Here is a 25,173-nt window from a genome sequence, read left to right as displayed (position 1 = left end):
GGTGAATTATTGGAAATCAATTTTTTCGATTATTTTTGTAGTTGCAACTTAATTGATTTCGGTTAAAAGGAACGACACCAAAGTCACGTTGTGATTGCTTTTTATTGTTTTTCTTTTTTCTTTCTTTTTCTTTTCTTTTTTTCTTTGTTATTTTGATTTTTCTTCATATTGGTTGTGTTTTTCTTTACATAGTTTTTATATGTTCCAGGTTTTGAATAAATCGTTCTATCTGTTCAGAAGAAACAGCCTTTTAAGAAAATTTTATCTTCTTGTCCATAATTCTAGTGTCCGAGACGCCATCGATGCGGGGTTTGTGAAGCATGTCAGTCATCTGATTGTGGGGTCTGTAAGTTCTGTAAAGACATGACAAAGTTTGGTGGCACTGGCAAAATGAAACAAACCTGTATGAAACGAAAGTAGGTCGTCTCGTAATATTTATTTTCATGACTTTACTTATATTCGGATATTCATTTGATTAATACGACAGATTTTCAGCTTCTTCTTTTTAATCATTTTGAAGTCGCGGCTGAGTTGGGTCCGCTGTATTAAGAAAATCGTGTAGTGTTAAAGAAAAAATACTTATACACCCCCACATTTATTTCTTTTCGCTGATGAGATTGCTATAGGCTGGGTGGTTCACAAAAAAAGAAATAACTTTTTCTTGGGCACCAATTAAGTAATGATCACTTGTTAATTTTGTTTGAAATTACTTATGGAGCTAATAAGCTAGGTTTGTATTTGCTTGTTTTTAATAATCTGTAGTAGCAGAAGGGTTTTTTACTTTGGAATGTAAAATTGATGTAGTGATAGCTAACGAAACTTCTTTTCTTTTTCTGTAGTGAGATTATAGAATGTGCATTGGGCTACATCGGAGGAACTAGTTTTTTGTTGAACCACACTTAAATGTTAACGGTATATAAATACATACGTACTTGAAATACTATTTGAGATACAATCAACTGGTGATTAAATAATCCCTCCCCCCCCCTTCCGCTTTCCCTTCTTTTCCTGAGGCAAGATTATAGAAGGTGTGATGGGACAAGAGAAGAAGAATAGTTTTATTTTTAGTTTTGTACTTTAAAATATTAACTATAATTGAAAATAAGCATAGTAGGAACGTTAGTCAGTTATTTATTTTCTTATGTTTGAAAGTGGTTTTTCCACTGTCCTCAGACGTTAACACACGTTAATTCTGCCCATAAGCTATTGGTTGGCCATTTTTTCTCCAATGGTAGAAAAAATCTAGGCCTCATTTAGTGCTGTGATGTTCGATTTTTGTTTCGTGTGCTATATGCTGATGACAATGTACTTTCGGTTGAACAGTGCAAAACTTAGGTAAAAATCATCTAATTTTTTAAAATTTTTGGGAATGAATTTAGAATTCAAAGAAGTGAATTAGAAATATTAATTTAATTTTAGGGCATTAAACAGACGGCGGGAATAATTATGTCTTGTAGACTTAAGCTTTACTTTTAGAGTAAATTTGAATAAATTCAGGGAAACTCAATCAAATTTAAAAAAATAAAGCTTTCAGGGGAGAGGAGTCGGATGGAATTTTAGTCTATTCCCAGATGATGATGAATACTGAGTATGATATGTCAGTTGTAACTTTAAGGAAATAAATGATGTTTGTAGGAAAACCTTTAAACTGGGCATCTATACTAAAAATTTTTTTGGAATGAACAGAAATTGGCCTGGGCTTCCAGTTTTATTTTAACCATAAAATAATGTAGGTGTATAATATAGTAAGCTGACAATAATATAGATAGGTGTTCTAAATAAATTAGAATTACAAATCTAGTACCTGCATCTAGCAAAAAAACAGTGGCAAAAAAGGAGCAAAACGTTAAAAATGATGTAAATGGCGATTCTTATGATTATCATGTAGAAAGTTGGATATATTATCAATTTAATAAAATGCCAGTAAAATATTTTACTATTATGCTGCCTGGTTACATCTTCTAGATCTTCGGTAATTTTATCCATGTCCTCCATTTCACACCTCATTAATGCATATTTTAATGCTTCCTCAACTTTATTTACATTGCTCTTATTCTCATTTGATCTATCACGCAAATAATTCTTGTATAAGCCCCTCCTCTTCATTAAAAATAAAGCATTTTCACTAATATTCCTAGCTATCTTTCTAACTTTCTTCTCTAAGACACCATCAACGCCTTCACAAACTATTTTCCTAAAATCATTCCATCCATCAAATTTTAAACATTGTCAAATTATTAAACTCTCAAGTTTGATATTCAACTGTTCCTTGAAAGTTTCTCTCAAATTCTCCTCCTGGAGTCTACCAACGTCTTAGATTCCCGAAAGCTAGTTATCCTTCCTGTATTTCGGCTTTAGGTTAACCGTAGACACTACTAGATGGTGATCTTTACTATTAACATCAATAACAGTACTCTTATATACCGTAGTATCTTTTATCGATCCTGCCAGTCTTTGGTTTATTATAACATAATCAATAAGGTTAGCTATCTTACCATAATGTGAATATCCGTAAGAATTTGTATAACCATATGAAAATTGGGATGAAACGAATAGAAATTTGCCTGGGTAGTCAGTGTTATTATTTTAATCAAAATCATTGAATGAATAATAAATTTACTTGTCGTTATGACTCTTTGGTTACTTTTTATTTTAATATTTTGCACCATCTAACTCGGGTTAGGAAACATTTTTACTTATAAAATCAAATATAGCCGTTTCAAATTCTTTTAGGGTATTTCTCTTAGAGCATATTCAACCCTTACTTCTAAAAATATATTCCACAAGAATTGTAAATAATGTTAGTAATGTATAATGTTTTGGCTCCTCTTGAGGACAAAATTGTAAAAACATGGTTTGAAGGTCTGGGCTTTAATTTTTTCTTCTGAATTGAACTATTTTGCAGTCTACAATATTTTACTATAAACTCAATATTTGAACATGTCCTGATTGATTAGGCCCTGAAACACCTTAACATACTGGGTGCTTCATTTTTTTTGCGATCTGGTTGTCACTATACTGAAACAGTTCTGGGTAGTTTAATTATTTAATCTTAAGAGTCGCATTTTTTACTTAAACTGTTAGTAGGTTTTAGTTTCTTGAAGTCATATAATGGTCATTCATATCGCTATTCTCAAGCTGTTTATCATCAGAAATTGAGTTTACGCGCTGTTATCCGCTATTGTTTGGTTTTTCTTATTGGGCAGTCTATATTAGCAATATGCACGTAATTTTATGTCCAGCCAAGTACAGCAAGGAGCCAAAACAGGTGTTTTTAACACCCTATTTCAAAATCGTTTAGTTTTCTCATTATTAGTATTTGTTTCTCAAGTCTATACACATTATCAAGAGCCTTAGCGCTTGAAAATACAGTGTAACCCCGCATAAAATTCTGTTGGTCAAGCATTTACCGAGTTATGGAATAATTATTCTGTCAAAACATTATTCAAAATATTTTAATGTTTCTTACACGCTTTGAAATTTTTATATTTTTATGAATATTTTTTTTTGTTCACTGCAATTTCAATAATAAGTCTTTTTTCTTTTTTAATATAGAGTGACACTAAAAGCCCGAGCCCCTTTTTCAGTTGGTAAATCCGTCCGTGTTAATGAAAATGCTGAAAAATTATATAATAAAAACCGCGGGTAGACCAAGAACAGAGTGACCATTTTATGGCTTCAAGAGACTAAAACCTACTAACAGTGTAAATTAAATGAACTGTTTCACATGGCTCAAGGCGTTTACCCCCGGCGATTACTCCCCCCCCCCGGAAAATATCCCCCCTACCGAGGAAATTAAGGCTTTCTAATTTTGAGGATTTTTATTTGAGTTTTATTTTTTTATTTCCATAGACAGAACGAATTTTGGTACATGTGTATTAAAAAAAAACAAGTTTTTTAACTGAAAGTAAGGAACGACGTTAAAACTTAAAACAAACGCAAATTATTCTGTATATGAAAGGGGCTGTGCCCTCCTCAACGCCTCGCTCTTTACGCTTAAGTTTTTTATTGTTTAAAAAAAAGAGTTGGTAGAAAGTCAAACTTTAGCGTAAAGAGCGAGGCGTTGAGGAGGGCACAGCCCCTTTCATATACAGAATAGTTTCTGTTCGTTTTAAGTTTTAACGTCGTTCCTTACTTTCAGTCAAAAAAGCTTGTTTTTTTATTTAATTTTGAACGTTTTGAATAAATGCAGGTTTTGATCTTGGTTCACCGTACATAAATAATTAAAACAAAATTTGTATATTAATTTTACTTTTTTTTTTATAAATGGCTTTCTCGAAACTTGTTCAATTTTATTTACGAACGTTTTTATTAGTAATAAATACACGTAACTTACGAATTAACTTACGTAACGAACTTCTATATTAATTGATTTTTAAAACGTGTATTAGGGGGTTCGCCCCCTAGTCAATACCTTGCTCTTTAAGCTAAAGTTCGAATTTTGTTCCAATTCTTTAAAAAATGTCCCCTTAATCACAAAGGCCGTTAATTAGAGTAAATAGCTCTTATGAAAATACTAAAAAATCTTTGGCTTAAAGAGCGAGGTATTGACTAGGGGGTGAACCCAATCACATACGTAATATTTTCCGTTTGTTTTAAGTGTTGATGTTGCTCCTTACTTTCAGTTGAAAAACCTTTTTTTTTTATTTAGTTTCTGATATTTTTCTTTAATAATGCTGGGAAATCCGGCGCCCCCTTCATAGCAATGTCCCTTCCCCCATGAAAACTTCCTTCATGGAAAGATCCTCCCATATAACCCCCGACCCCCCCCCCACCTACCAGAAAAAATACCCCCTGAAAACGTCTGTATAGGCCTACTTCCCAATGACCAATACTATATGTTAACATTGGGTAAAGTTCATAACTTTAAGCCCTCCCCCCGGGGACTTCGGGGGAATAAGTCATCCTAAAAGACATAGTTATCATATTTTTGACCTTGCTGAACAAAATGGCTCTCTCAAAATTTTGATCGGGTGACTTTGGGAAAAAAATGAGCGTGGTAGGGGGCCTAGTTGCCCTCCATTTTTTCGGTCACTTAAAAAAGGCACTATAACTTTTAATTTCCGTTCCAATGAGCCCTCCCACGATATTTTAGGACCACTGGGTCGATACGATCACCCCTGGGGAAAAAAAAATAAACACGCATCCGTGATCTTTCTTCTGGCAAAAAAATGCAAAATTCCACGTTTTTCTGATACGCTGAATATGATGGTGTGATTTTCATTAAGGTTCTATAATTTTAAGGGGGTCTTTCCCCCTTTTTTCTAAAATCAGCCAAATTTTCTCAGGCGCGTAACTTTTGATGGGTAAGACTAAACTTGATGAAACTTATATATTTGAAATCAGAATTAAATCTGATTCTTTTGATGTATCTATTGGGTATCATAATTCCGTTTTTTAGAGTTTCGGTTACCATTGAGCCGGGTCGCTCCTTACTTACATTTCGTTACCACGAACTGTTTGATGTGCCATTCACTCAAATTTACGCTTTGTAAAATTCGAGAACACACCAGTTTTTTCGTTAGTTTTTTTCGTTACTTTAGAAATAAATTTGGGCTATAGATTTGTATATTAGGGGTGGGGGTAAAGTATAGCGGGTGTGCATGCAAAATGTGTTTGGTACAATTATTCTGCATGTTACATAGACAAATAGAGAAGTGTATTTTAAATCCAAACATACAGCCATGAACATATTAAAATAACATAAATGAAAGGCACAAATATAATAAACTTTGATCAGCGATAATAATAAAACAATTAAATGAAACAATAAATTAAAATATTAATATTATTTATTACTTTGAAAACCGGGCATTGAAAAAAAAAAAACAATTAACGTTTGGAAAAAATCTAAATGAAAAATTAAATTTATTTTATACTTTTTTTTTTTTTTTTTTTTTTTTTTTTTTTTGTTTTTTTTTTAGTTACTTAAAACAAAATTTCCAGATACCTCGCTATTCTTCTGCAATTTTTTAGTGGCCATACCTAGAAGGAATTGTTTTCTGACTTCAAACTGTCCATTTCCTTAACCTCCCCCACCCCCCTTATGTACAAATATATAGCCCAAATTATATATTTCCCATCTATTCTGTCACTTGTCATTATCTTGTCTTATGCTAAGATGAAAGAAACTAACGACGAAACCGGTTTGTTCTCGAGTTTTACTCAGCGTAAACTTAAGTGAGTGGCGTATAATACACAAGTACCAAAATTTCTTCTCTCTACGGAAATAAAAAAAACCTAATAAAATTCTCAAATTTGGAAAGCCTTATTTTCCACGTGGGGGGGTATTTTCCGGAGGGGTATTTTCCAAGTGGGGAATTTTCCGGGGGGGGGGGTGAATGCCGGCCGCCGTTTCACATAGCGACAACCAGGGAGAACGCGAAAAAAATGAAGCGCCAAATATTTTAAGGTGCTTCAGGGCCTAAGCAATCAGGGCATTTGCAAACATTGAGTTTCTAGTAAAAATATTGTAGACTGCAAAATTGTTCAATTTAGAAGAGCAAATAAAACCCTAAACCTTCAAACTCAATTTTTACAATGTTCTCCTCGAGATCTGGAGAGCAGCCAAAAAACCTTGAAATCAGATTTTAATCTCAAAAAGTAAACATAAGTATAGATACCTCGGAGTTAACGTTGTTTGCAATACTTGTGGAGAATAATTTTAGAAGTAAGGTTTGAATATGCTAAATGCTCAAGGGAATTTGAAATAGCTATGTTTGATGCTCAACAGCTGGGTCAGAACATTTTAAAGTATAAGATACTTGCTCAACGACTTTCAAGGCACCTTCAAACATATCCTCGGGAAGGAAGCAAAATGAGGTACATGAAAGCAATTGCTCATATGCAAGAGTAATAATACTTGCAAAGACGTGTTTTTGCTTTAAATTTTTGCAGATTATCTCCCCCCCCTCCAAGAAGAATAATGTTCACTTTAGGACCACTTCTTCCAGTGTTTGTGTGTCCCCCCAGCGCTTGTGGTCAGATCAAAGCTTAAATAAATTTAGAAGATAAAAACACTTACATTGTCAAGGATTCTATGAAAAAAAAAAAATAACAGAAATATAAATACGAATTGCCCACACGTATTTTGTTCTTTAGAGTAGTTTTCCTCTCTTTGATTCATGTTTTGCTCTTAAGGAAAATGGTACCAATTGCAGTGTTTCGTTTTGTGCTCCTTTTTTAAAACCATATTAAAAATCCCTCACGAGACAAAAAATAGATGAAGACCTGAGTTATATAGTGGTTGACTAATATGGTGAAATATGTGGTGGTTGAATTGTTTGGTGGTTGAATTTAAGGTGGTTGAATTTAAGGTGGTTGAGTTGTTTAGTGGTCGAATTGTGGTGGTTGAGTTGATGGGGTTGATGGTGGTTGAGCTTTGTGGCAAACGACTTTTATAACTCAACATCTCGTGTTGCTGTTTTTGCTTATTTGACACCTCAAGACTTAAAACAAAAGAATAACGAACTTATATCCTCCATTTAAACGAGCAACCTTGTATTTATTTAAAACATCTTGTTGTTAAAATCAGATGCCTTTTTAGCATTTTCACAGGGTGGTTGCATCAAACCTAACTCGACACCATGCCATCAAGAAGAACACATTATCTGCAGTGAGAAGACAAGCAACAATTAGAATCAATACATACAAGCCTGCCACGTGCCGAGTGCTGTGCCCGGCCTTGAAATAGGTCTTAGGCAGATTTAAGAACAACACACGTGAACAATTTTGCCCTCTAATTATATGCTGTCTCCCACATAATAAATACACCTCCGTCTCTTATTTATCTCGTGATTATCATTTGCTCCTTCTTCTCTCCACGAAATAGTCTGCCGCTTTCAAATCTAGCAGGCTATTTCTTCATATAACATTGAGAATTTTTTTTTTAATCTTTGGTTTTTCTTTCCATTCCTTTTTGCTTTGACGACAATGAAAGCTCCAACTGTATTTTGATGTAGTTAATATTTGGGTCATCTTATATAGCATATCTCCCTGTGGAATTTTCTATAACAGATAGAGTGATACCTTTATCCCTGCTTCTTTAAATTTTCTGCCCTATGGTCCTGCAGGTGACACATACTGTTTATTTATTTTATCAAACGTAGATTCGACCGATCTATCCTGCTTAGGTAAAGCTCAATGCTTGTGCCGTATCATCTTTTTTTGTTTATGTGACTTCTCTAGTAAAGTAATAAAAGAGGATCCTGGAGTAGAACAGGTACCCCTTTGTTCTTCTTGTTTTAAAGTTAAAACTAAATGTAGAAACACAATATAAGAAATTAATTCTAGACGTGTATCTAAAGAACTGTTTCAAGGTTTTTTGGGGGATTGTGTTGGGATTTTCGTTGGGTGTTTTCGTAGGGATCTAAATTTGTTTGTATTTTGAAAGTTGAAACAGTGCTTGCATATCCATAAATGAAAGCTTAATTGGCATAGGCTTTAAGTGTGATTTTGTGTGTGTATTTCTAGAAGACTTTTCCACTTAAAAATAATAGAAGAGTTATTTTTGTTTCCGGATATTATATGAAAATATTAGTTATGCCCTTCAGCTCGGTGTACGATCTTATTGAAGGGCTTAAGTTTCGGGGTACTTGCTATGACCTCTTTTTAGGTGTCCTCATCTATCGATTGCTGAAGCGGAGGAATCAGAAGTTGATGAAGATGATAAAGAAAATGCAGGAAGCTCTTCAGGTAACAACGCCGAGGGAATTTTCTGTAGAAAGACGAGAAGCATGTTTTTAAAAAAAGTGGCAATGCCGGAAATTAAATGGCTAGAAGAGTCAGTAGATAGAGTCAATGGAAAATCTTTTTACAAGTATGTTGATTATTTATTAGTAGTAATTACAAAGAACTATGTCGATCTTTCTTTACCGAAACTACTATTACTAGTGATAAGAATGACTCCCTGCAGCACAAAACTCCTTAAGGCTAACACAGCTGCCCACACTCCTCTACCCAAATCCATCCAATGATTCGCTCTTCACGCACTTTTGTAAAGTCAAACTCAAAACTAGCAAAAATTAACATGCCTAGGGCTGATAACCCTCAAGTCTTATCAAGACCAGAGCATAATTTGCGCTTACTAAAAATAAATTTGCTTTAAATGTTTTCAATTTTTTCATTTCATAAATAAAAGAATACCAAAACTCTAAGGAATGAATATCAGTATACGGCAATCAAACTGACAATACACGGTCAGCCCTACGCATGTTAATTTTTGCTTGTTTTGAGTTTGACTCGGCTATTTATTGTAATTTCTGTTCTTTATGAGTTTTGTTTGTTTATTGATAGTGACTTGTGGTAGTTTTACGCTTGGAAAACTATTTGACTTTATTTCTCTTCATTTTTGGCTTAATGGAGCTCTTTACTTTTCTTTGAAAAACTTGTTTTGTGGAAGAAGTATTTTAAATTTATTTCAATAAAGGCCTTGAAAGTGGGATCGAACCATATTTTTCGTAAAGCTAATTGCTTGATATACGGTCAGTCAAAAGAGTAGGCTACCTATACTACGTCATTTACTTTCAGGAAGCAGAAGGAAGCCGTTTTCCTGAGTTGCTTGCAATTATGACATAAAAGTACTGTTCTTCCACTGGGTTTGAAAATCATATAATCATATTTATAATAATAAATCCCACACATGCGTGTGGGATATATATATATATATATATATATATATATATATATATATATATATATATATATATATATATATATATCAGAGGCAACGCTGCAGAGTTGCCTATAGTAAAGGCCATACGGCTCCAATGTTTTATTATTTATTATTATTATTTTTTTTCCCAGAGGCAAATCATATGGAAGTGGTCGTAGTAGAAGCTTCAAAGGGGGCTCATTCGATTGGAAATCGAGAGTTCTAGTGCCCTTTTTAATAGTCAAAAGTGATTGGAGGGCAACTAGCCCCTCCCCCCACGCCCAGCATTCCCCCAAACACAACCAATCAAAATTTTGAGATAGCCATTTTGTTCTGCGGAGTTGATTTCCACGTAGAAAATACATTTTTGAGGAGGATACTCCCCAAAAAACCTCAGGGCAAGGGTTTTAAGTTATGCCCTGGAGGCACATAATGTTTTTATAGAAGGTGATGTCGTAGAAACTTCAAAACAGGCTCATTCGAATGGAAATTAAAGGGCTAGTGCCCTTTTTAATAGTACAAAATGATTGGAGGGCAACTAGCCCCCCTCCCCACGCCCATTATTCCCCCAAACGTGTCCAATAAAAATTTTGATATAGCCATTTTGTTCAGCGGAGTTGACTTCCAAATAGAAAAGATATTTTTGAGGAGGATACTCCCCCAAAACCATCAGGGCAAGGGTTTTAAGTTATGCCCTGGGGGCATATAAGGTTTTTTATAGAAGGCATCGTCGTAGAAACTTCAAAACATGCTCATTCGACTGTAAATTAAAGGGCTAGTGCCCTTTTTAATAGTTAAAAGTGATTGGAGTGTAACTAGCCCGCTCCCCCCCCCCCCCACGCCCATCATTTCCCCAAACACATCCAATCAAAATTTTCAGATAGCCATTTTGTTCAGCGTTGTGGATTCCCAGATAGAAAATATTTTTCTGAAGAGGCCACTCCCCCAAAACCCTCAGGGTGAGCGTTTTAAGTTATGCCCTGGGGGCATATAAGGTTTTATAGAAGGAGTAGTCGTAGAAATTTCAAAACAGGCTCATTCGATTGGAAATTAAAGGGCTAGTGCCCTTTTTAATAGTCAAAAGTGATTGGAGGGCAACTAGCCCCCCCCCCCCTCCGCCACGCACATCCTGTCCCCAAACACATCCAATAAAAATTCTGAGATAGCCATTTTGTTCAGCGTAGTTGATTTCCAGATAGAAAATATGTTTTTGAGGAGGACACTCCCCCAGAACCTTCAGGGCAAGAGTTTTAAGATACGCCCTGGGGTCATATAAGGTTTTTATAGAAGGCTTTGTCCTAGAAACTTCAAAACAGGCACATTCAATTGGAAATTAAAAGGGCTAGTGCACTTTTTAATAGTCGAAAGTGACTGGAGGGCAACTACCCCCCCCTCCCCCACGCCCATCATTTCCCCAAACACATCCAATCAAACTTTTGAGATAGCCATTTTGTTGAGTGTAGTTGACTTCCAGATAGAAAATATGTTTTGAAGAGGACAATCCCCCACTACTCTCAGAGCAAGAGTTTTAAGTTATGCCCTGGGGGCATATAAGGTTTTTATAGAAGGCGGTGTCGTAGAAACTTCAAAAAAGGCTCATTCGATGAGCCTTTTGCTCATCGACAACCCTCGGGGCAAGGGTTTTAAGTTATGTTCTGAGGGCATATAAGATCAATGTTGACACAATGTACAGTTTATTATTTTTTTTCTTTAAAGCAGGGCAATTCATACAGAAGGTGTCGTCGTATAGACTTCAAAAGGGGTTCATTCTGGAAATCGAGAGTTCTAGTGTCCTTTTTAGTAGTAGAAAGTGATTGGAGGGCAACTAGCCCCCCTCCTCACGCCAATCATTCCCTCAGACACATCCAATCGAAATTTTGAGATCGTCATTTTGATAAGCATAGTTTATTTCCTGATAGAAAATGTATTTTTGAGGAGGACACTCCCCCACAACCCTCAGGTCAAGGGTTTTAAGTTATACCCTGGGGGCATATAAGGTTTTTATAGAAGGCGTTGTCCTAGAAACTTCAAAACATGCACATTCAATTGGAAATTAAAAGGGCTAGTGCACTTTTTAATAGTCGAAAGTGATTGGAGGGCAACTAGCCCCCCTCCCTCACGCCCATCATTTCCCCAAACACATCCAATCCAACTTTTGAGATAGCCATTTTGTTGAGTGTAGTTGATTTCCAGATAGAAAATATGTTATGAAGAGGACAATCCCCCACAACTCTCATGGCAAGAGTTTTAAGTTATGCCCTGGCGGCATATAAGGTTTTTATAGAAGGCGTTGTCGTAGAAACTTCAAAAAAGGCTCATTCGTTTGGAAGTTTCGAGGGCTAGTACCCTTTGTAATAGTCAAAAGTGATTTAAGGGCAACTAACCCCCCTCTCATGCCCACCTTTTCCCCAAACACATCCAATCAAAATCTTAAGACAGCCATTTTATTAAACGTAGTTTTAAGTTCTGGAAATTAGGTCTTTGAGGATTACAACTCCTCCAAAGCCCACAGGGCAAGGTCTGTAACTAAAGTATTCTATAAATTTTTCTTGTCGCGTCTAACGGAAGGGATTCTTGTCTGATTTGTAAAGTTTGCTCATATGATTTAAAATACGGAAATCATTTTAAATTTTTAAGTTCCAAAAGTTGTTGCAGGGTAGCCAGCCTTTCCCCTTTCTTCTCACACTCACCACAGCACATGAAAATTTTGAGATAGACATTTTGTTATACAAGTTCAAAGTTCTGATAACAAAAAACTCCGGTGTCGACACAGCCCACCAGGGCCCAGGGGTAGGCGTTGTAAGTTATGCCCTGGGGCACAACTTATTAAGGGGGTTTTAAAACTTATGGGAAGGAGTTTTGTATGGGAAGAACACATATGAAATATATTATAATTATCCAATTATAAGGTTAAAATACATACTCTGTGATAGATGCAAAATTGCTTTGGCACACAAATTCCTATTAAGGTCAATTCCAAACAGTCGTGATCCCTTTTTGTCAGCAAGTGAAATGGTCTAAACCCTCTTATTGGAGCTATTTTTTCAATCCATTCATTGTTGTCAATCGCTGTCCACAAGTTATGCAAGCTGTCTATTGTTCATATATAAGGTTTTTATCAAAGAGGTAATCGTATAGACTTTGAAAAAAACCTCCTTCAATTTAAATTGAAAGTTCTAGATCCGTTTTTTAAAGTCAAGAATAATCGGACAGTAAGCACCCCCCCCCCCCCAATGCCATAAAAACTTGAAACTTTTTGAAATCAAAAACGAACAAAAATTAATTAAAAAAAACTTTCCGAAAAATAAGTTTTTCGAAGAAAAGTAAAGGCCATTCTAAACTTAAGCTCAGGAGATACAAATACCTGTTAAAATTCAAACATAAAACGACCAAAAATTACTATTAAAGAATAAATGAAACCCAAAACGAATAGAAATTAAATAAACAATCATAGCAAAAAAAATACAACAAGTAATAATATAAATGAATAAATATATCTGAAAGCAAGTAATGATTGGATTGAATATGAAAATCAAGCTTAAAACGAAAATAAATATTTTGCTATTAAAGTATAAATGAAACTTAAAACGAACAGAAATTAAATAAACAATCAATGCGAACAAACATACAATATATATTAATGTAAATGAATAAATAAATATTAAAACGAGTGAAACTTAAATTGAATATGCAAATCAAGGTTGAATCGAATAAAAATAACTACAAGCAAGAGCTTGGGTATCGTGTTACGGCAGAAGCCTAAAAGTTACTGTTTCATGTGCGCTTTACTGAAAACAACTCTTTGAATCATTCCCACTTTTGTAACTTTAAGAAATCGAAAGTTAATTAAGATTTTAGGGAATAAATATCAGCATATGTATATTAAAATGACAATGCACATTTTTTTTCAGTAGACTCATTTGAATTTTTTTTCAGTAAAGTACAAATTATATTCTGGCTTTTAGAAAGCATAGGGGTTTTGAACCCTACTCACATTAATTTATGCTCGTTTTGAGTTTGACTCTAATATTTATTTTAATTTTTGTTCGTTTTGGGTTTCATTTATTTATTGATACTGATTTGGGGTAGTTGTATGCTTGGTATATTATATGATAGTCCGGACGCCAGGTGCTGAAAATGTGAACCATGCCACGACGGATTGGGGCTGCTACGAGAATTAGCCTACCCTCCACCCCCTAAATTGACCATGCGGATTCAAAAATACCAATGGCACTTGCTTGCACTTTTACTTTAATCTTTTTAATCTTTGCGCTTTGTACTTTTAATCTTTTTATTTGGTTTGAATGAAAATTTTCAGTTTAATAATCATCGTCACGGAATTATTTGAAATGGTTGTCCAACCACTGCTCCAAAGTGTAAACAGCTTTGTCTTTTAGATCGGTGTCAAACAATGGGAAGGTAATTGATGTAGGCCAATATGTAACTGTGCATGCAGCAATTCCTGGAAGAGCAAGGACAATTGGTAAAGTCGTTACGTTTTTTGAGGATAAGGCAAATAATAAGAAGTGTCACTTGGATTGGTTTTGGTATGTTCTTTCTTCATTAGTTTTGGATTCGTGTTATATAAAGAGAGGTACTGAATGGTTGTTCATATTTTTACTGAGAAACTGTGGCAGTTATTAATCAAATTCTGGTCTAATGGCAACATTAGACTTAAGAACTTGAGACCCTACTGAAAATGCCCAAACCAGAGGTCAGTATGATCAAAATATAGTTTACAATTCTTTTTGCCTTTACAAATTTGGCAACTTACTTTATACGTTCAGAAAATCTTTGTGAAGACATTTTTCCTTCTTCTACGGCCAAATCTGCTTTTCTGTATTGTTGGATTATTTATTATTCCTCTTTTCTTTCGCTCATGTATTTTATTTCTCTTTTTATTTTCGATTCTTCGTGTATTAGCACATGCTCCGAAAGTATTATAATTGATCAACTGGGCTAAATTTTTAAATCTTTCCAACATTTTGCTGCGTTCAAGTTGTATTCAAGATGAAGATAAAGAATTTATCTTCTTTGGGAAGATTTATTTTATTCTTTGGAACCATTATTTTGTTTGGAATTTATATTTTTTCGGATAAAAACCCTATTTTATTTAAAACGAAAGAGTATGGGAAACTTATTAGAGCTCGATCCTTGGCGATGTGACATGACAAGATAATGATTAAAAGCCGCTAGTGCCAGTTAATATGGCTTCTGGTGACTTCATTAATGAAGTAGACAATTTCAAAGAAAATTGGATACCTGGATATGTTTAATAACGGAAAATTGGATATGATTAATCTAAAATACAATAGAATCTAAGCTGAAATGTCCCTGTGAGTGATAATTTATCAGCCTTTTTATATTCAAGAATTATCTAAATCAAGACTGTACCCAGGATTTCTTTTTTTATGGGGGGGGGGGGGGTTTACTCAAAATTTTTTTTGTGGTGCGGGGGGGGGGGTACACACAAAAACCTCAAAAAACGTATTAAAATTTCTTTATATCCATTTTTGTTACTTATTACGTGTCAGACAAACAAATTTTTTTCGGGGGGGGGGGGTTAAAAGCACCTCACCTCCCCCCTCCTTGGGTATGGCCTTGAATCTAAAGCCAAAATCTGTCTGCACAAAGTACGCCTAGTTTAGGTTTGGAATATCGTAGTAGGTTGAGCAGGCTAACGAATTTTAAGATGATAGGCCTGCCGGGAAAATCAATTTGCTTTTTTTTACCTTCTCCTATATTCTTAAAGACAAATATGCGTAAGTTTTGGGTCAAATAACGTTGCCAAACGCTAGATAGTGCTGGTGGTTTTACTTTTGGACACTAGTGAAAATTTTTACTCTTATAAGTTATCCGTACTCTTTGCTTCACAACTTAGTCGTTTAGTCTGAACTGCTATTAAGTATTTCCTTTTATGAGAACGGTAATTGCTTGTTTAGTTTCAAAAATGTTTCCTAATTTCTTTTATTTTGTACACAATTTCTGCTTTGAATAGGAAAAAATATGCTGAAGCCTTACAGTGTGGCCAGTTAGAATTTCGATAGACCCAAACTATTTTGCAAATAAAAGGATATATACCTTATATCAAATTGTCAAGGCAAGTAGTTTTCTTTTCTAACACTTTTGGAAAAATTTGGATTATTCAATATAGACCCCTATCTTGCTCTAAAATTGTAATGAGGATTAGCCAAAAACTCATAAACTTTGTTGCAAAAAAAGTAAAAAAAAATGGTGAGGTCTTTATTAACAAATATAAATGCAAGGAAACTCTGAGAGACCCAAACCTGAAAAATGGTAAAGCAGCAACTGTCGAATAAGTAAGGTATGTGGGTCCGTTAGGGAAAAACCATACAAATATGTTGTAATAATATTTGTAAGGTTATAGAACATGTGCTATAGGGAAATACTTTACAAACTAATATGATAAATTATACCTCTGCGTATAGCAAAGTAAGATGAGACAAAGAACCAGCGCAGAAGAAGAAAATGACAAATTTTATAGTCCTCGGCAACCGGATCCGGTTTAATCCTCAACAATTGCTGAAACCAAACTAGGGTCACTAGCAACAATAGCTGTACATTAAGTGCACTAACTACCGGAGGACTGGCATTTTCGGTCCGACTCATGGTGGGTATTCTGTACAATGTGAAACGCAGTCAAAGGATGAAGTCTGAACGAACTGCGGGAGTTGGGTGAATTTGAATATTATTTGTGTCCCGAGTGACAATAGTAGTCGCTTGGATGAGATTGGATGAGTACTACCGGGAAATAAAAAAAGCCAATATATGCATAATCAAGTAAATAAAGATACAGGGACCTGAATCTGGACACAGGGCAGTATATTAGAGCTTCCTTAGAATGCAAAGATTCTTGCTTAACCTACCTCTGAGACCATTTTTGGCAAAGAAATCTATGAAAGATGACTTCAACCTTCATTTACTGTAGGTGGCTCCTAGAGACTCCAAAACGAACAAACCAGAGAGAAATAATCATTGTCTACTATGGCATTACGGTTCCAATTCCGATCCTGTTAAGTTTTTCAGACATAGGCATGTGAGCTAAACGTTTTCTAGAGGAATTATCTAAGGTCAATTGTAACATAAAACTTTTTAATAATTTTCAAAACACAACTCTTTTTTTTAATGAAAGAATGTTAGAATGGTTCCTTTCTATTTTATTTTTTTATGGTGTGTAAATGTTCAAACATTCTGAAATGTTTGAACATACCCTAACGATGGACAAATACCAAATTTTTTGAATACTTTATTAAATAACCCCCAAGGATATAAGAGTAACAGTGATTCCAACTTGCCATTCCTTAGCACAAGCTACATAACATAAGAATGTAAATAAGTCTTTGTTTGGTCAATTGAAAATAATCCACCAACCAGAAACAAGTCTGCATTCTTAAAAACCTTCTATAAGCCATTATGATATGCCTATTTAACTAATGTGAAACCACTATAAGATCGAACACCACAGATTAGACGAGGGTGACAGAAAAAAAAACTTATTGTGGGGAGTTTTGGGGACGTGGTCAAAGGAGAAGAATGTGGCTAAAGGATGGGAAAGGAGTACTTCTAAGTAAATTGGCTAAGGTGATATGTCACCGGTTTTGTATAATCATCACAGATTTTTAATAGGATTGTGTATGTGTCTACTGGTACCCGTATGTTTACATAGTAATTTGATTACGATTTTTATTTAAGCCGTGGAAGTGATACGTTGCTCGGAGAAACAAGTGACCCTCAGGAAATATTCAAAGTTGATTATTGCGATGATGTTTTTCTGGATGAAATAGCTGATTTAGCAAATGTCGAGTTCCGGCTCTCATCTAATGACTGGGTGAATGAAGGTGGAAAAGAAAATAACAACCTTCTTCGACATGATGACGGTAAAAATTACTGGTGTCAGCTATGGTGAGATTTCTTTGTTTTTGTTTTATTCTAATAAGCAAGCCCACATATTCTGATGGGGGGAGGGGCGGGGTTCTTAGAATATTTGATAGAGGGATTTTTTTTTTTTTGCAGAAGAGCTGCATATTTTCTTCTGAATGCTATACAATTTCAAAACTTTGGGAATTTTTTTTCTTCAATGGCGGAATGCTGAAGCCTCCTTTCTTTCTAACTATTTCTGGTCTTTTGGAGAATTTTTTAAACCATTTTTTTTTCTAATTTAGCTTTTTTCTGCTTCTATTTAAAATGTTTGTTCCTACGAATCTATTACGCAAACCTATTGCGAATAACTTCCTTTTTTTTAACTGGTATTTTTAGGTTCTACGCCAATTTCAAGATACATTAACGCATTTAGTTGATACGAGCGGAAACTTACAACCTCGATGTTTGACAAAACAAGGTGCATAGTAGTAGCACATCTGTAATTTTTTCTGTCTCGACGGGTACGATAATATAGTTTAGGCATGTTCAAATCATGAAAGTGGGGTGGGGGTTAAAGGAGCTTTCCTAGGAAGGGGGGGGTTAAAACACGAATCAAATTTAAGTTCTACGTATCTATTTCTCTTTTCAAGAGATGGGGTATTTTGGGTAAATCTTATTCAAAAACTCTTGCAGTTCGGCACGTACTAAGGGGGAGGCAGAGGCGATTTTTGGAAAGGGGTAGGGGGAGGGGCACTTGCCCCGGTTGCAGAAATTTTTTATGGCACTAAATTTACAAATAAATAATATAACGGTTAGAATCACTTTGTGTTTTTTTTTTAAATTAAGGTAGAGGACGCAGTTAATAAATTAAAATAATTAAAAAGTTAATAAAATAAAAATTAACTAAAATTAATTCAAGAAAAAAATTAAACTAATTAAACTGAAATTATTTAAAATAATTAAGTAATAACTTAAAAAATGATTACTAAATTTAAATTTGTTAAACTTCGGCCGGAAATTTTTGTGGGAGATAGGAGGGGGCCAATCAAGATTTTACCCCGGGTGCAAGAGAGGAAAGAGCAGCCATTGTGGGGAGGTGGCCTTAAATTGTTTTATTGCTGCCCTCCCCTCTTCAAAAAAATACGTGCTTGCCTAAATGCAACCATGGAGGTTAGTTCGAAAATAGTCTGTGTCGGTGATTTAGGCTTGAAATTGAGAAACTGGTGACGAAACCTTAGAAATTTTTTCGAAGCAGAAAAGCTGATTATTTTTAGTTTTGCTTCTTATTTACTCTTCTTGTGTGCTTTTTTAACTATAATGAAATAGGATCTGTTTTTCTACTTATTACTTTCAAAATGAAAGTTATGCGCAATTTGCAGTCTCAAGCTTCACACGGCATGGAAATAATTGGGCTTCAAGTTCTTCCTTAAATATTTAGAGACTAAAGCAATTTAGGAAAAGGACTAGGACTAGACAAATCCTAGAGAGCTCTAAATATTTAGAGTTCTTTGCTGGCTTCAAATTCTTACTTAAATATTTAGAGACTAAAGCAATTTAGGAAAAGGACTAGGACTAGACAAATCCTAGAGAACTCTAAATATTTAGAGTTCTTTGCTGGCTTCAAATTCTTACTTAAATATTTAGAGACTAAAGCAAATTAGGAAAAGGACTAGGACTAGACAAATCCTAGAGAACTCTAAATATTTAGAGTTCTTTGCTGGCTTCAAGTTCTTACTTAAATATTTAGAGACTAAAGCAAATTAGGAAAAGGACTAGGACTAGACAAATCCTAGAGAACCAAAGGGTTGCTCAATTGTGCCCTGTTGTTGTTTTATTTAGCTAATGTTTCATTGGTGTTTTGCATTAAAACATGTTACTTATAAATGCTGATCCAGGGTTATAGGAGGGGGGTGCTGCTTCTAATTTCGATGCTCTATTTTTGATCAACATATTTATAGCAAAAATGCCTTTTTTTCTTTTCTTTTTTTTTGCTAGATAGGCTCGTATAGATGTGACTAAAAAAATGTAGAAAATCTTCCCTTGGATCCACTACTGCTCACTTCACTAATTTTTTTGTGTGATATACTGTTTATTTTTTCTGTTTTTAATTTCTTATGCTATTTTTATGGTATATCTGCGCTAGATAGTAATATACTACTGTTTTCCGATGCAAAGAACTTGGTTGAGTCAATTGGTTGCCAAATTGGTTTACTCAATTTTTTTAGCTACGAGTGAAGCTCGAAGGTATACACTTGCAGTTTCCATTATAAAGTATTACCAGTTTATGTCTAAGAAACCAACCGTTGAACGAAAAAGCTTGCTTTTCAATGTAGATTGCGGGAAAGATACCCTGATTTTCAAGGGTGAAAATCCCCAAGGGCACTGGGGGAGAAAAGTTTCAAAATCTGATTTAGTAGCCCAGGTGAAACTACTACTTATATGAAATGTACGTGAAAAAATTATTTTTCCTTAAATCTTGTTTTCGAAAGTGTTCCTATCCAAAGTTATAAGCACTTTTATCTTGAAGTAAATGAATGAAGGCAAGCTTTGTGAGCCAATGATTCGATGAATCAGAGTTAATCAAAATAAATTGTTTAAGGAGCTGAAATGCCCTTCTGGGAATGATGGGGGATAGCTTAGAAATTTCAAAAATTACCCTCTATAAAATGTTACTTATTTTAACTCTTTAAAAAAGAACTAGTTTGTGTGAAGCTCTTTGACTTTAATCCTGAAAATTGTAAGTCTTTCGTTTCAAACATTAAATGCTTGTAATTTTATAGGATTATAAAAATAAGGACTATGACAAATTTTAACTACTTTTTTTAAAATACCTTTTCGGGTAATTTAATCACCTGACAAATTAAACTGTTAGTCCCTATTTCCATTTGTGAGTTTGAATTTACTTCCTTAAAAGGGGGGCATGCCATTCCATAAGTTAGGGCAACCATTGTTCAGTGGAAACCAGTTAGAATCAGAGGAAGAATGAATTGAATTGGAATTGTATGTAAAACTTCGTAAAATACACGGCTTGCTAGCTGGTACTTGGAATGCTATGGAGGAACCACAAAAGGGGTTGGGAAAACAAGAGTTGTTAATTTTTTCTTTCTTTTTTTTAGTTGTTGACAAATTCTGGCTATTTTAATTTCTTTTCGCTCATTAGGTATGACATAGAAACTGGACGTTTTGAGTCTTTAAAAACGAGTGAAGAAGCGTCAGGTGATGGAAACTCTATTAGGTATGTATGTTTTTCTACCAAAAAACTTTTGTAGGAGAGAAAATATAATAATTGACAATCAGTTTTGTTACCTGTTGATCATCCTTGTCGGCCAACCTTCTAGGGTCAATTGGAAATCAAGTCGTCCCTGAATGGGGTGGGACGATGTAAGGGAAGATTTAAGATAAATGGGTGTTTCTTGGAAGGGTTTAAAGAGGGAGGCTTTGAATAAATCGGGATGGAGGAGGAGCGGGCGTAGCTGTGATGGCTCTAGGCGGCTTTTGCTGCAGTGAATTGTTAGCAGTAGTAGTAGTTCTTTTTAGTTTCTGCTATTATCTATTAGTCAGTACATTTGAAAACACCGCTGGTTTCGATTATTTAGTATATAAAACACGTTACAAAAACATTGAGAACTATTTTTTCAACTTTTTTCATGCTTAATCAAGGAATCACAGCGATTGGGGAAGCTATTGCGAGTGAAAGCTTTGGAAAAATAGGTTGTTACTTGGTTTCGACCTATTGGAGTAATATGATCAATGATGGATTAGGACAATGTACTCTGCTCCACCAAACATGCATCAAACTCCAGGATACCCGTGATAAAGTTCTATGTTAATTTGAAATTATGAGTTTTGTGTTAATTTTGAGATAGCGGTGGAGGTGTCCTTGCATCGTAGGTATCGGGTAGACTCTGTACGACTATTGCTTTTTTATATCAAGGGTACGATAATAGAATGATTCCAAAGGATTTTCGTTTGCATCCTATTTGCGTTGCATCCCAACAACAGTTTAAACTTGAACGTTAGCTGCACATGGATTTTGCTCTAAAGAGTTGCTTTTAGAACTTTTCTCTTTGGAACCGAAAGGGAAAGATCTGAAAAGTGATTACCTAAATCAAATATGGTGATTCAAGGATCTGGGGTACTATTGTGCTTTATAGTGCTCTGTTTGTACCTCCACTCTCATACCAAAGAGTGGATCTCAGATAATATCCTGTTCTTGTGGGGATCTGTTTGTTTACGTCATTTTGAAAAATTAAACAGTTAATTTTCAATAGGGAATAGGATCAAATAAGCCTGGTCTCTTCTTTATAAAGTATGATAAAATCCACTGAGTTAAGTGGACGAAAAATTTCACTCCGGTGCCTTAAACAATAAACTAGCTAAGCGCGAGATATTGTGTAGAATCTCCAATAGGCAGTGTATTTTTACTATCATTTCAATTTAATTTTTTTGTCATTAAAAATATGTAAATTAAATGGGTAATATGGTTTGTTTGAATTATCTTAATACACAATGTAAACGGTACCTATATTGTTTGAACAATGGCTATTTGTTGGGGGCTTCACTAGCCCTTCGACTAAAAAGTCATAAATAGTGTGTGTTTGAGTGAAAGCCAAAAATAGGAGATTTCACTGTTTGTCAAAAATTGTCCCCTCTATGAACATAAAGAAACTGAAGAGAATAAGGTTTCTTGACGATTAAGCGGCGCAATCTAGTCACGTCTGCTTTTCTGGATAGAATATATCTTACATATAGCCTATATTAGAAGAAACGAGGTTAGAAAATTGCGAGAGAATGAGAACGTATCCATAAAGTACATTTTCCTAGTGTCAAATCTAAGTCATAATGGATAAAACGTACCAAAACTAGCACTCCTACTGGCATACTGGTGTGGAATTGCATTAAATAGAATATTCAGTGATGATTCTTGATTGCAGACACGACTGTTCTTGGAATGCCCTTTTCCTGAAGACCAACTCAAGCTACTAGTTGTAGCAGTTTTGCATAGTCTTTGACACAAACCATGTAACCCATAAACTAAGGATTTGGGATTCAATCTTTGCGCCAAATGTGTTAAAAAAAAAGGATTGGAATTATTTTTCTTTTTTTTCAAATATTTATCAAACTTTTGGCTTTAGGGGCCCGAGTTGTATTTTTTTTCTATTTTTTTGAAAAAACCCAAAACTAAACCGTTAAAATCAATCATTCTTGTATCTCTCTCTATTGCAGTGGCGGATCCAGGGGGGCGAGGGGGACGCGTGCCCCCCTAAGGTAGACTAAAGTAGTGTAATTTACTTAAATAACGCAATTTTGCGTTAATTAAACTTGCTCCTAACGCAAGTTTATTGGATCAACCTATTTTGCGCCCCCTCCCCCTAAAAATATCCTGGATCCGCCCGTGCTCTGTTGTGCCAATGACTAACAAGTGTTGCTGAAACTAATGCAGTTTTGAGTAATAAACATTGGGTCAAATTGTTTCAATTATAAAGTGCTTTATAATTTCTAGAAAATGTAGAACGTGCCATCGAAAACAGCTGAATTCAAAAAGTCCCAACCCTTTGCGCCGTCTTGAAGGTCAGGAGGCTGCAGAAGAACTGTATGAGGCAGTTGAATGGAACGGGAGAGAAATTCGAGTGGGCGATTCCGTGTTCCTTTATCCTGACGCATATGGATTTAAGCAACAGTCTGAGGAAAGGACTCAAAACTACAAGGAAGACGTAAGATTCTATTAGTTTTCAGTTGTTAAACCTTTATTCATCCCTATGGAAGAATAAATGAGTAATCTCGTGAAAAAAAAAAGAGTTCGAAGTCGACGTCAAGACAAAACGTCTTTGAATGTATGGTTTTTGGTGCTAAAAAAATGTCTTCAAATAGAAGCATTGAAACCAATGGATCATAAAGATTTGTATTTATGTAATTATTCTTGATTGTACGCAGTTTGTGTTGGTTTAAACAGTTATGCTAGAGGTTTTCCTACGAAATGTGTATACCAAACCGTAAGTTGTACGAAAAATGTGATTGAGTTCCACTGTCTAGGGCCATAATGAAAGAAAGTTTAATATGTATAGGTTTTGCGGATGAAGGGTTGCCAAAAATTAGGCTTTTCGGTAATTTAGCTGAAGCAATCCTACTGAAAAGTAGGACATTGTCGAATGGAAGAGATCATGAGAAAATACCGCAGGGAATTCAGAATTCTATAAAAGGGAGTAAAGAGTTTTGCTTTAATAAAAATGATCTAGGACTGTGCACATCTGTTTTAGCTTCAGTTGGTTTGGTGATATGATGGGTTTTCAGAAGTCCTAGGATTCTCCTCCAAATATCCTTGAATTTATTATTCAACTTCTCGGTTTGCAAAGTTTGTTTTCATTTTTCATAAAAATTAGCGAAAACATTTTTGATACACCTCGTTTTTTATGAAACAAGTATGCTTTTTTGTTTTAAGTTGAGGACCTGAAAGAACTTAGAAAAAGAAGATTGAAAAAACAGTTTAATAGGGAACTGTTAAACTTTAACCGTGGAAGTAAAGAAGCATCTTGACTCTGAAATACATGATGTACATTTAAATTAAATACAGGTCTCGCATGAGGTACGAGGGTCCTCTTCTGTGTTCCAGCCGAATGACGGGAAACCTGACTCACCTTAAGGTAACTGATATTAGAATATGTGAGAAAATAATAAAAACAACAGGTTCCTTTGCTATATAATTCATTTATAGATATGCTCGTAAATCTCATTATTCTGCTTATTATTTTCGCTTATTTGAAGCTATTGTGGTTTTAACATCAGATCTTTATCATAAATCAATGACAGGAATTAGTTTTCAGATTCCTCTCTCTTCCCGTTCTCCAATTGAAAGGAATCCTATGAAGACAGTTATTTAGCCTACCTGTCTCAGTTTTGAAATCTTGAATATATTTTTTAAAACTTTGGTGTGAACAAGGAGTTAGCAAAGTTTTCAGCCTAATGAAAGCATATAGTATACAGTAACATATGTGCTAGCACAATGGAATAACTAATATGGTATTTATAATAACTAAAGTAAAAGGTTCTTGAAAAAAAAGAAGCTAGTATTTACTGTTGATGTAGGAAAATCTCTGGCAATCTGTACATGCTCCATACGCTGTAGTGTTCCTATTCCTGCTGCTAAATTAAGAGTTAATTTTAATATACTTGGCTTTTACTAGGCCTATCCGTAAATTAATACCTTTCACCGAGACCGTGTCCATGAGGCTAGGGGGTTTGAACTCCACGCCCCTGAAATTTTTTTCCGACTCGTAATAACGCAATAAAAATGTATGTAAACAAGTTTTGATGCGTCTAAAAAGAAATTGTAAAACCCCACTGAAAAAATACTCCCCTCCCCGAAAAAGTCCCGGATATGGTCTTGCCCCCCACACAACAAAACAAATTATTTTGTTTGTGCCTTGCCAGGTTTACGATTATCTGCTATGGTTAAAAATGGTTGAATTAATCTTACTCTCAGATTGAAACACGGTTCTCTGGAGCTCTATACTACCCAATCAGAATTGTCTATTGCCATTGTGCCTATTCTTGCTATAACACAGCCGTGCTTAAAACAAAAGACAAAACAGGAATTTGAAGAAAATAAATCAGCCTCAAAAGCACTTGCAGAAAGTGGAAAA

The 25,173-nt window shown here is 34.9% G+C and overlaps 1 protein-coding gene across 2 annotated transcripts in view; it reads left to right on the top strand.

Moving 5' to 3' along the window:
- The window catches only part of LOC148955498 (DNA (cytosine-5)-methyltransferase PliMCI-like), a 115,085-nt gene that overhangs the window by 31,290 nt on the left and 58,622 nt on the right, over positions 1-25,173 (top strand). For both annotated transcript variants that reach the window (XM_089102464.1, XM_089102466.1), the window contains 6 exons: positions 286-416; positions 8,615-8,818; positions 14,050-14,199; positions 17,366-17,575; positions 20,694-20,768; positions 23,037-23,247. In XM_089102464.1, coding sequence (XP_088958590.1) covers positions 286-416; positions 8,615-8,818; positions 14,050-14,199; positions 17,366-17,575; positions 20,694-20,768; positions 23,037-23,247 — 981 coding nt within the window. The remainder of the gene's footprint in view (positions 1-285; positions 417-8,614; positions 8,819-14,049; positions 14,200-17,365; positions 17,576-20,693; positions 20,769-23,036; positions 23,248-25,173) is intronic.

The sequence above is a fragment of the Artemia sp. Qi Xiang Cuo genome, chromosome 2, assembly GCF_049724085.1.
Source record: "Artemia sp. Qi Xiang Cuo chromosome 2, ASM4972408v1, whole genome shotgun sequence".
In the NCBI taxonomy this organism is placed as follows: Eukaryota; Metazoa; Arthropoda; class Branchiopoda; order Anostraca; family Artemiidae; genus Artemia; species Artemia sp. Qi Xiang Cuo.
The sequence above is the reverse complement of the archived record's forward strand: the minus strand, read 5'-3'. Positions and strand labels throughout refer to the sequence as shown.